General features: G+C 40.1%; 1 protein-coding gene across 3 annotated transcripts in view; it reads right to left on the reverse strand.

The window, feature by feature from the left end:
• The window catches only part of LOC134639189 (dmX-like protein 1), a 62,204-nt gene that overhangs the window by 3,999 nt on the left and 45,585 nt on the right, over positions 1-12,620 (reverse strand). For 2 of the 3 annotated variants that reach the window (XM_063490293.1, XM_063490292.1), the window contains exons 40-50: positions 12,019-12,136; positions 11,579-11,641; positions 9,038-9,124; positions 7,711-7,829; positions 7,181-7,328; positions 3,894-3,954; positions 3,304-3,431; positions 2,668-2,745; positions 2,435-2,526; positions 2,250-2,302; positions 1,564-1,781 (exon numbers count right to left, since the gene is read on the reverse strand). In XM_063490293.1, the coding sequence (XP_063346363.1) occupies positions 1,564-1,781; positions 2,250-2,302; positions 2,435-2,526; positions 2,668-2,745; positions 3,304-3,431; positions 3,894-3,954; positions 7,181-7,328; positions 7,711-7,829; positions 9,038-9,124; positions 11,579-11,641; positions 12,019-12,136 (1,165 nt within the window). The remainder of the gene's footprint in view (positions 1-1,563; positions 1,782-2,249; positions 2,303-2,434; positions 2,527-2,667; positions 2,746-3,303; positions 3,432-3,893; positions 3,955-7,180; positions 7,329-7,710; positions 7,830-9,037; positions 9,125-11,578; positions 11,642-12,018; positions 12,137-12,620) is intronic. The other variant, XM_063490294.1, reaches the window with a different exon arrangement.

Genomic DNA, 12,620 nt, shown 5'->3' on the forward strand with positions numbered 1-12,620 from the left:
TCAACTCAACTGTTTGCCAACTGATTGCATCCTTGTTTATATTCCTGTATAAAAGCAAGGTTACTAAGCAACTATGTCCTATGACTTACAGTTAATAACCATCCTGCAGCAACTGGGTCACTGTTTGCGGATGATTTTCTGAATTTCTCTTTCAAATTGTATATAATTGCCATCTTGAAGCATGAAAGTTGCTCCAAAGAATGCAACTGACTGCAAGTGGCTGCAGACCTGGTCCAAGCCTTCAAAACTACTATTTCAAAAGCAAGTTCACAGCAAACCGTCCTAATAATCTTTGCAGTGCCAGGGTCTCATCACGGTTATGATTATTATTGTGATGTTGGACCCCCCCCCCCCCCCCCCCCCCCCCCACTCCTCTCATCCCTTTGTAGCCGATAGTCACTAATATAGTTTAAACTTAAATGTGCTCTTAGTGGTATCCAGTTCAAACTTGAGATTAATTTGGTACCTTTTATTCTGTCATGGCTACAACTCGCTGTTGACATTTCATTGTTTCATGCATTCTTACTTTGGGACTGCCCCTTTAAGCCTGTATTTAAGAATTATTTCTTCATTGAAAACAACATCAATGTGACACGGTCAGGTTTGGGTGCTACTGTAGCAGAAAGTATTGTGGCATCTTTACCAGAAAAAACAGAAATGCATGGCTGGGTTTCCACTGAAGACCTCGAGAGGCTCTGAACAACTTGGATCATTTGACTCGTATTCTCAGTCTGGGAGCTGCATGATTCATTAAGGTATCTAATTTATTGAAGTTCCAGCTCTCATCAAACACTTTAATTGTATACTGACTGACTGCAAACTGAAAACGGTTGTGCTGCACATTTATAAGCTTTTAAAGACTTCAGATGAGTAACCTCACACACAGCTTTGAAAGGTTTTTTTTTTTCTGAGCAATTATCCAGAGTGAAAGTCATTTGAATTTCAAGCAGATGTGCACTGCACCATTCTACATCTGCGCGACACAGGGGCTTCATCCTTGGAGTGACAGCTGTGTGATCTGCAGCAGCATATCCAAGTCAAAAAGATAAAAAAAGACCTGCTGTCTCTGGTAATATATTAGCTGCAGACATTCACATCCTCCTCCTACTGCCTTCTCCTCTGCCTTTCCCAGTGTCAACCCACTTTCACCTTACATGTTAGTCTCCATCAGTCACACAGCTGTCCCGAGCAGGTGGTTAATCACAAGTGACAATGCATTTCTTTTGCTTTGCTGGAGCTCACCGTCTCCACCGATAAACGCAACAGTGTCCTGACTGAACCAGAGACATACACGTCTGGGTGCCAAACGCCCTGCAGGACAGTTCTGCCGGGGACGAGTTTACGAGGGTAGAGGAAAGTCTCTTCGTATAGATTTTTAGGATCACTGTACCCAGCGAAGCTCATGTAAAATTAAAGACCTTCGAGAAGAAACTCGAAGAGCATTTATATCACAGCAAACTGTCTGCTTCCCACTTGCAAACAAATTAACAAGTGCTGTACACCTGAAAAAAATGCCACTCAGAAAACATTTTATCACAACGTCAAAGAGACTAGCTGACATACCTTAATGTTGCCCTCAGCTGATCCACTGATAAAGCAATCCTCAGTTGGATCGACGGCTAGTGCTTTGACCGGCGAGTCATGGGCCTGGAAGCTCTGCCGCTGGTGCTTGTGGGAAAGCTCCAGCACGCTGATCCAGCCCTTCCTCCCACCTGTGATAAGCAGCTGCTGCCTGGGGGCCATGGAGAGCACGGTGGCACCGGACTCGTGGCAGCTGAAAGCTAAGGATAGAGAGGTAGACCGAAGAGAAAAATGTCAATCATAGCTCTTAAATGTTTTTCGGCATTTGATTTAATTTGTTTTCAAACTTTCTTTCCAACACCAAAAGGTATTTATTATAGAACAGCGGCTCTGAATGTGGGGACACTGGCAATCTCCAGGAACCTGTGAGCCATAACCAAGGAGCCTGCAAGGCATCCTCCATTAATTTAATATCTTGTCTTTTTCCCTGCTGTCATAGGGGGAGAAAACTCTGAATAGTCCACCAGTCCATCACAGGGCTAACACAGAGACGCAATCACTCATGCTCACATTCACAAGTACTGCCAATTTAGAAAGACCAATTAGTCTTATATGCATGTCTTTGGACTGTTGGAGAAAGCTGGAGTAGCTGGAGAAAATCCATTGAAGCATGTGATTAACCATGCCAAAGACACTACTAAATAGGCTAATTAGGTGCAGTATCTTACCTTGCACAAGGCTGTTAGCAGGAGTCACTAGTGTGTCCCACAGACACACATTCCTGTGGAGTCAAAAATAACCAAATTACAATATTTTCTAACATTTTAGTTACAGAACGTATCATTAGACACAGCAGATTCAGCGTTTAATGAGAGGTGGCATAGGATTAAATTGACTGGAAAGTCTGTGGGACCTGTTGTCTGTTGAAAGACCCGCAGTGGCGATGAGGGAGGAAGAGCCCACAAAGAGAAAGTCATTAGCTGTCTTGTTGTGGCACTGCAGAGTCTGGTAGAGGGAAACAGAAGTGACAGTGACGTTAATAATAAAGCAGGACAAGAGTAAACAAAAAGAAGTGTGACAGAAAAACAGGAGGACACTCGAGGGATATAGAAGAAAAACCAGCTAAATGAGCTGCGAGCATCTCACCAGGTATGGTTTCGGTGTAGTCCCGCTTGTGTTGGTCTGCCAGAGACTCAAGGCTCCATCAGCATCTACAATCCCAAACTACAGAAAACAAGCACAAAGCAGATATCACACTTTGCTGTAAATAGGATAGAATGATCCCTTATATTGCATTTGACATATATATTAAAAAATGTTTGTGCTCACTCCCTCACTGTGAATTTGTCCTCCAAAACATGTCAACAGCCTCATACGGCCAAGCACCACTTACATAACTAAAGTGCTTTCTATATCCTCTCATTCCTTTTTTCCCCTCTTAAAGCATATTTTGCGCTCTGGGCCGCATCAAGCAGGTAAGATAGCGCTGGCACGAGAGAGGCACCATCTGAGAAAATTATTAGCTTGAGGCGAGTGCCTCAGTTCAGAGTGTTTGAATCACTGAGCTGAAGAACAATGCGTGCTGAAGCCAACCTCCCCGCTGTGGTTCGTGCCTGAACGGCAGAGGAAGTGTGAAAATGTTTCTGAATGTGACAGGCTCACATCACTCTGCAGTCATGTTGCAAAGCTAAGAATAGCCTGACATCTGTATGGCGGTAGTCAGCAGGCCAATGTGTTCACTATCCTGGTACATAGAGCAGGAGGGGTGTGAGAGTTTGTAACCTTGTTTCCTTGATGGTTGAATCGTATCCTGGTGACTCTGGAGTTGCCTGGACTTCGGAAGCAGATGATCTGCTGGGAGTGACCCCATTCAAACATCCTCACGCTACCATCCTGAGCTCCTGTCAGGTCTGATGAACAGAAACAAAACCGCACGTGACAACAGCTCATCTTCCAGTACATCCCAGTGACCATTCAGACTTCAACAGGAGGTTTTTGCACTTCTTTTTTCCCAAATTCATCTACTACATAAGCGAAGACCAGGTTAAATTCAATGAAAGCCGTTTTCATCCCAGACAAACACTCCTCAGCTGCATCACCAGTCTGCAGTTTGACTGGAAAATACAAGTTTGCAGCAAAGTGAGCGCACTCAGCCTTTTCTAAATCAACAGCAGCACTGGGACTAACTGAAAACAGCTCTGCCAGTTTACGAATATCGACATAAGAGAAACTTTTTTGGGGGGGTGGGGGGGTGGGTGATTATATCATCCCCTGAAGGCTGTTTTTCAACAGCAGATATATCATGTCTGAATACCACTTTTAATAGGCGAATAGTTTTCTTATCTACTGACAGACATCGGAGTTGTACTTACAGTACGGCAGTGTGGGATGGGAGGTCATTCTTCGCACATTGTTGATATTTCTCTTGATCATCTGGGAGAAGAAAAGTGAAGAGGGGGAGGAGGAGAAATTCAGTGAGAAAACAGAACTTCATCATGGTAAAGAATAAATCTTTAAAACCGGGTGAAGTGCAGAGAGATGTAGTGAAACAGTGTTATACTGTTTTAAAGCCCCTTTTACACAAAATACACGTTTCCTGACGGTGTCACATGACTTGAAGGAATGATTTTTAAATCCATTCTCACATGGCTCCCTCACACATGCTTCATTCAGGAATGACATGATGTAGATTCTGATGATTAACTTTAAGGTGACCCCTTTATTCATGATCATCAAAAGCAAGAAAGGTGCTTACTCCTGCTTCCAGTGAATCCACTGACAACCTATCATTTTCTCGTTAAAGTAAATTCTGTCTACGTTATAGTCCAAAAGGCAGACACTAAGTCTAACTTAATGTCTTCACATGCTGTAGGTTAGGCATTTTAATTGATATTCAATATTTTGTTCATGCAGCTGATGGAGGGTTGGCCAACTGCCATTAGCCAACCCTCAGCCTCCCAGTCAACACATCTATGGTATTATTTTGAAAATCCTACGTTGCCTTGTTCTCAAATTACTACATTCACAAACTTAGGTGTCCACGTTGCCCGCACGCCCAGGGGGGTGAGGACAATACCCCATCAGCCTGAGCGGAAAAAACTTTTGCCACTTTGCTTCTAGGACTGGGCCATACCATAACGTTCACGGTAATACCGGTATAATATTGGGCAACGATAAGAAAATGAAATATCGCGATAGAATATGGGTAAAACGCGCATGCGCAGTGCCTTTGTTTTCATATGCACATGGGGGAGAAAGAGAAGGACGAAAGCGGATCGTTGAATGAAACGGATGAACCAGAATTGGTTTGTAAAAATGCTGCAACTTCAGTGGTGTGGAACTGGTTTAGCTTTCGTCTGTCAGATACACAACAAAGCACTATTTTTGGAAGAGCATGCTAGCGGGCCATCGTTATTACCGTGTTTTTTGAAAAATACGGCACCCTTAAAATCAATCTTTTGATTTGTCTGAAAATCGACAGTGCCCCTTATAATCCCGTGTGCCTTATGTATGAATTCTGGTTGTGTTTACTGACCTCGAAACGATTTTATGTGGTACACGGCGCTCGAAAATCTGTCAAATGTTTTAGTACAACTTTGCTAAGCTACGAAGCCGCACCGCTTGATGGATTGTCGAAGCATTACGGCTATCGCAGGCAGGAGCCTCGCGGAGTGATACGTACTGTGCTTCAACATAATATTACCGTATTGTGTGTGTATAACCTCTTTTTAAGTTTTGTGGATATTATACATGGTTATGCTGAGGATATGTCGGCCAGTTTCCACTGGAAATGCCTTTTGGTTAAACTGTCAGCAAGGAATTTGCATTTGCACTGTTAAATTTTTATATAACTTTAATGCACATAAAAAACAGCTGCTTGTTTAAGTGAAAATACATTGATGGGTTTTTTTTGCACTAATAAAGTTGTGGAGTTGTAAAGTATTTTGTCTCGTGTCAATTATATTGTCAGTTATATCGTTATCGCAAATTTTCAAATGTATATCGTGATAAATATTTTTGGTCATATAGCCCTGCTCTATTTGCTTCCCTCCTGTTTGACGCTCTCTTTCAGGGGTGACTCATTTGTAACTCCATATTCGTTCTTGCACTCAGAAATAATCAGTTAAAAAAAAAAAAAAAGATGATAAAATAAAGGAGGATTTTGAGCAGTTTTATCTTGGTGCATTCCATGTTTACTCCTCTCCTTTAAAGGCCACTGTTTCTTCTGATTGGCTGCCCCTCATAAACTGTAGCATTTACATGCTCAGTTTTGGCTTGAAGAAACTGATGTTCATACAGTGAACCCATTATTTGAAACTTCTGGCATGTGTAATATGAGAGTTAATAAATAACTGTAGGAGTACACTAGGGCAGCGCCATATCTTACCATCCTCATCTGGTATATATTTTTACACAATTAAATATTCCCTAGCGTTCACACAGAGCTAATCACTTCTGTCTCTAAGAAAAAGTTGCCAGATCTGGTGCCCAAAACCACTGGGTGACATCACATTGACTACATCCTTCATTTAAGCAAAGAAAGAGGACACCGTTCACATTAGTCAACAGAGACCATCCTAGTATTTACTGTATTTCATCATCTGATACCAAACTGATACAAGTATTAGAGTTCTCGTGTGTCAATTTGTTAGCTAATAATAAATCCTGCTTTGAAGTTAAAGAATAAATACAAGGCTGTTCTATTATAATCATAGGAGGAAAAACCTACTGAGCCTCAGTATATCAGAGTGAAAATATGCAACATGACTGTTGGCTGAGAGAGGCTGAAATTAATGGCAATGTATTTTCTATCGAGGATTTCATTTATCATTCATCTCAAAATATACTCCACTCCGACACTGAACGAACTGACTGGTTGGTAAAATACTTACGATGCAAAGTGGCTCTTACTGTCCAGTCTGCATATCAGGAGCAATAAGTTAACTAGCTGAAATAACAAACATGACTCACAACTACTTGACTCAATGACACCACAAGAACCAAATTATCTCCCTCCTGCTAAAGCAAACCTGCGCTCGGTAAAAATCAGCAGTTTTCCACAAAAACAGCAGAAACGTTTGATTCATACATCTCACAACACCATCTCAGTTCCTCAGTAAGCCAATGAGAGGAGCTAATGTTAGCAGCCGCAACGCTTTTGGCAAAATAGACAGAGACAAAAATGAATTATTTATTTAAGCTATGCTTTGAGGATTTTTGCTTTGAGTACAAAAAGTGCAGACAACATCAATTAATTACACAAAAGCAGCAGGGAGTATTATAAACCCATTATCACTGCGTAGTGAATGAAAGCTCATGGAACCAAACTGTGAAAAACTGTGCTTGATATTACATCTGATCGTTTCCAAACATCAAAACAACAGAAATCTGCAAAAATCTATTTGTTTAGATAATCCGGCGAACATTCAGCCAACTTTAATTTCACAACTGTTTTATCAGGTTTTGGTGAAATGCAAATGTTAAAAGTAGCACTTTTAAAACAGTAGCACATTTTTGAAATCAGCCCTATATTATACAACAAAAGTCACAATTATGTTATTTATATGTAAACACAAAACAAACAAAAGAACCCAACAAAAATCCCAGCACTCCTTGTGATTTGGCTGTTTTATTGTATAAATCCAGGTTCGGAGCTTACCACGGCGGCACCTCTGCCCGTCTGCACGCCTCCTAGCCACGGCACATTGATAGGAGTGCCAGGGTTACTGTGGGTGTACGGCGTGGTGCCGTGGAGGGCGGCAAAATCATCGCGTGTATGGACCACCAGGAAGTCGTCACCACCCACACTTAGAGGAAAAAAAAAGAAAAAGAAGTGATATATGTGATAAGATGAGGTGCCTGGCTGGTTCAAACCAGTCATAAAGAGCCATCATTAGCAACAATGAGTCCTGCAACAGCTGGACTGATATCCACAGAGGTTTCAACAACAAACCTGCAAAGTACCTTAACGCCTAACGTGATTTGTGAGCTAATATTTATAATTCTGTATATAAAAACATACTCTCTGTGCTACACAGAGAGAAGCAGTGCAGATGCATGTACACAATCTAAAGTTTCTTTATCCCACGCCTACATTTTGCTCTTTTGGCACGAGGGTGAACAGTTGATGGCACTCTGGATGAACTCATGGCTGTTTGTATATATGTAAAAAGCAGACTGCTGTCTTACCCTTTGGCTTCAGCCTCGTCATCATCGATCCATGTCAAGATCTGAGTAGCCAAGATGGATGACACATCCAACTCCTGAATGTCATGTGTTGAGGCCATGACTAAACAGTTACGATTGGCCTGGGAGAAACACGGAGAGAGAAGTGAGCGCAGAGAGGATTGGGGTATGGGAAATATGCTGAGTCCCAATGTAAATAAAATTGGATTGGATGCATGTGCCAAATCTGAAATGTAGAGATTCACCAGCACTAAAACCACCCTTTTCCATTTTCACTTTTTAGAAGAAACCAGTACTAATGCAGCACTCTGGATAAACACACAGCTCAGACTAATGTAGACTAATGTGAACAGAGATGAATATTGAGAAGAATTCACTAATACCAGGTCCGAACCATTGAATCAAAACACAGAAGATAAAAAGACTTGCACAATCAAAATCTGCACTTTAGTTTGTCATCGTTTTAGTCTGCAGCCCTGAGAGTGCGAACACGTCAGTCTGATTTAGTTTGCACCGACGAATGCATGTAAACAAAGCATCCGATATGGATGTGAAAATGTGAAAAGAGTAAATCGTGATTTGCAATAAGCAAGTCCTGTAAGAATTACATATAATCATACATTATTTATCAAAGGGAAAAGGGAAGAGCTCCCCCGCCCCATATTCACAATACATATTCCTTAATTTGGTAAGTGGTACTTTTGTTTTACCACACAAGATCGATCTGTCACTATGCACAATTGGGGTAAAGCTACTTGTTTGATTTTTTTGCCTCCTGAGAAATGCAACACTGACATATTTATTGCCTATTAGTCCAATCCTCCTATTAGTCTCCTTCTTTGGTCTGCACAAACTACTGTTAGAAGTATCTGTATCTTCTGCGAGTTCTTCCTCGTAACTGACAACAATGTTTGACCCCCTGCACACATGAAAATATTGATTAGAGAAACAAATATTCTTAAGGAAGATTTCTGGAGGCGAGATTCTTATCCTGGGGGTGTATATCACATTAAATGTCTAACTCCCACAAAAGGTTACCTCACACTTAACAAGCTGAATAAACTTATCAGTTTATTTAAGGTGTTAACTTTTGTTTGTATTACAGTTTTCCAATAGATAAAGTATGATTTCAATACTTTTGCACTGAGGAAACTTTGTGTTTATTTAGTTATCCTTCCAAAAACTCTCTTAAAGAGAGAGATTACTAAATCAATTTAATGGTAATTTTCTTATATTAAATGTTTAATTAAATTGACCAATACAGGCTGCACGCTTGCATTCTCATAGTACTTCATATTGTTCGATGACATCTGTGTCAGCAAATTGTTACCTTGTTGATGGCAAAGGCTGTGATGATGTCAGATTCCTTGTGGATGATGCGTGCTTTTCCTCCAGGGCTGCCCAGATCTGACTCAGTCTGCAGACAGCAGAAAACACACACACACACACACACACACACACACACACACACACACACACACACACAGACACACACACACAGACACACACACACACACACACACACACACACACACACACAAAACACACACACGGAGATTCAATCATTACAACTGAAACATTTCCTGCAGACAAATATCCGCCATAATTTCAGTTTCCTTTCATGCTACAGGACCAATGACCCGACAAGAGAAGGGTTGACAAGTGAACTATCAAATTATTTGCTGTAGATGATGCTCATAAATCTAGGTAAGTGTACTCACAGTTTTCTCTGCTATGCAATTTGTGTATTTTATGTTTATGTATTCGCTTGTCTTGCCCTTAGGGTTGGGAAAGGCCATGTTCAGTGCATCAGGCCACACTGTTAAATACAGCAGCCAGCATAACTGGGCTACTGCCATTAGACAGCATGAGAACAAAAACCCTTCAGCAATAAGCACAAGTACACACTGTACCACTGTGATCCTGTGGGATATTGTATAGAGATGTTACACTTTGATGCCAAAGACAAGCATCCTCTAAGCATGAGATTGAATTAACGTCTTCACCGCATTCGTTCGAGAGGAAAAGACCATGTCATTTTCTGTCGGATGGAATAAAATATAACTTGACTTGCAGAAATCTAAATATGGTGGTTTGCCATTTTTGCCGAGCACATAATCCCTGTAGGATGCAGATTCACTGCGACAGTGTTGGGCCCATTAATCAGAAGCTATTCAGCTTCATAGCTTGTCCTCAGAGAGACTGGGTTAATTAACACTGAGCCAAATGGAGTAGCTATAATATGGGAGCTTGCATGGTGAGAGCAAGAAGATTAGAAAACCTCTATGAAGCATCAGTTTACAGTGCAATTTAAAATTTATGGTTCACATTCACATGAATATTTAGACAGCTAAATGCAAGATTAATATCAAACTCTTGACAAGAGCATTCAGGGTACATGGCACTAAAAATACATGTACTGTAATTTGGTCCTGATCACAGTTTTAGCATTTAAGATAATATGTGACAGGTTCAAGACGTAAAATGTGCACATCTGCATTTAACAGTACGGTCTTGTTTCATATGGTATTTACATTTCATACAGTGTATAATGGCTCAGCCACACTAGAGTAAAAGTAGGACAGCAACCTCCCTGCGACTAGAAACCATTGAATGTTTTTGCTGTTGGTAAATGAATGCAACAGATCCCACAGGTTCAGTGTATAACCCCCGAACACTGAGCAAAAATTTTGATTGTACAGATTACATCCAAACAACTGCAGTCCAACCTGGATCGGATGCAAATAACTGGCATTTAACTTCTAAATGCAGACACATTGTCAACACATTGCAGTCAATCAGACTCAGTTGAGTACAACTCACCTGTGACGCCTCTTTGACTCTCGACTTCTACTCTACTGGTTGTATTTTGGTTATACTATGAAAAGCACAGCTTGTAAGTATTTATAGAGAAGTTTCTGAATTTCAAATCTATGAGGTTTTGACTGAACTCTGAATGTAAGTACTTAATGTTTAATGTGAATTTCTTTGTAGATGGCAACAAATTTGCAAGTGACATCAAGAGACTTGTGATCTTTACCTATTTATTCCAACTGCAGTATTATCACAAACTCAGAGCAAACTGACACCGATTTCAAAAGCAATGAGACTGCAAGTTCTCTGCACCCGATCGCCAACAACCGTTTTTCCTTAGTGTGACTGTAGCATAAAGAGGGGTCTTGTCAACTCAGACATACTACTTTGTTATGCACGTCTTAGTAAACATGCTACAAGAAAAACAAAACGGCAAGGTACTGCAGGCTTCAAAGCTTTAAGTTTGCAGTTGTGTCATAGGGACAATATGTAAAACTCATATTTAAGTCCCTTATAAACTATAAAACTCTGTGACCAATTAAGCAGCCTTGAAGCGACAGTGATTTTCACTTATATATATATATATATATATATATATATATATATATATATATATATATATATATATATATATATATATATATATATATATATATATATATATATATATATATATATATATATATATATATATATATATATAAAAAAAACACACACACCAAAAAAACAACCAAAAAAAACGAGCAAATAAATGTAAGAGGATTTTTTGAGGCCGACTTGTCAAACTTGTAAAAAATTTACACAACATCTGACATGAATGTTACATTTCTCGCAAGCATGCTATACTTGCAAGGCATTTGATCACCCGCAGTCTTTCAGTATCCATCACTGTCGACGTATGTACCAATCTTAGGCATCAAGAACTGCATTCAAGCTTTTGCTGACGAGCTTCAGTTTTTGATTTTTCAGTTGGTTAAATATTGCAACAGATACTGAGGTTTGATCAGCAACCCATCCCACTGCAACATCATGAGCAAAAATTCATCATAAGCAGTACCTGATTGTTTCCTGTCTCGTCCATCCCTGAACATTTCATATTGTCAGTCTGGTCCTCAACCGACTTTAATGACAGGGGAAGCAGCACAGGGTGGACACACAGACAGACAGACACACACACACACACACACAAGTGCAACCACCACCAGTGGCAAGCCATGCAAACACATACAGAGACTCAATTATTGTGCTGTTAATCAAAAAAGGTGGAATTATTTGAATGAAAATAATGCAACTGGAGGCAGTAATAAGAAAAAAAAAAAGAGGCTGGCATGCAAAACAAAAACAGTATAACAAGGATGTAAAAGCAACAATAATGCAGTTTAGCTTGGGAATGATGCATTTTGTTATCATATCAAAATAGTTAATGTGTTATTCAGTGACTATGATTACAATGTGCCAGCAACGCAATCATGCAGCAGGGGGATATGATGTAAATACCTGATGTGTGCTCGGTTTCTTGGTGAAGATATTTCTGATAAAGGTCTCCTGCACTTCTTCCTGCTTCACCAAAAAGTGCCATAAACGTTTGACTGGCAGCGCCGAGTGGTGGCTGGACCTGAAAGGAACATCGTCAACAGTAATGTGCATTTAACATTCAACAGCGACCAGATGCTCACTGAATCACGAATGATGTTGTTCAAAGAACAGTAAATCCATGGACTATGTTACTGTGGTATCCACCGGGGTCAGTCTGCACATGGATAAAATGGTGGTCTAAAAAAAGTGAGAAAAACTGATTTCTGTTTGAATTTATTGAATATTTTTCTATTTATGCCACAATTTATTAAAGATAAGAGATATTTGAGTTATCACAAAAATTGGGATTTTACTATCTTACAGTAGCCAGTTAAACAAGAAAAAAGTAAATAACAGACAGTAATTAATCTGTCTTTATCCTTGTGTCTGCTGTTCTGAAACAGATGTTAGCGAAAGTGTTGCAGCTGGATGTTCACTAAGTGGCAGGGAGGATGACTTGGATCCATTAATTATCCACATTTATTTATTTATGGATTATTAGGTTAGCCATTTCCTTTCTTTTG

This window comes from Pelmatolapia mariae, linkage group LG12 (genome assembly GCF_036321145.2).
Source record: "Pelmatolapia mariae isolate MD_Pm_ZW linkage group LG12, Pm_UMD_F_2, whole genome shotgun sequence".
NCBI classification, from domain to species: Eukaryota; Metazoa; Chordata; class Actinopteri; order Cichliformes; family Cichlidae; genus Pelmatolapia; species Pelmatolapia mariae.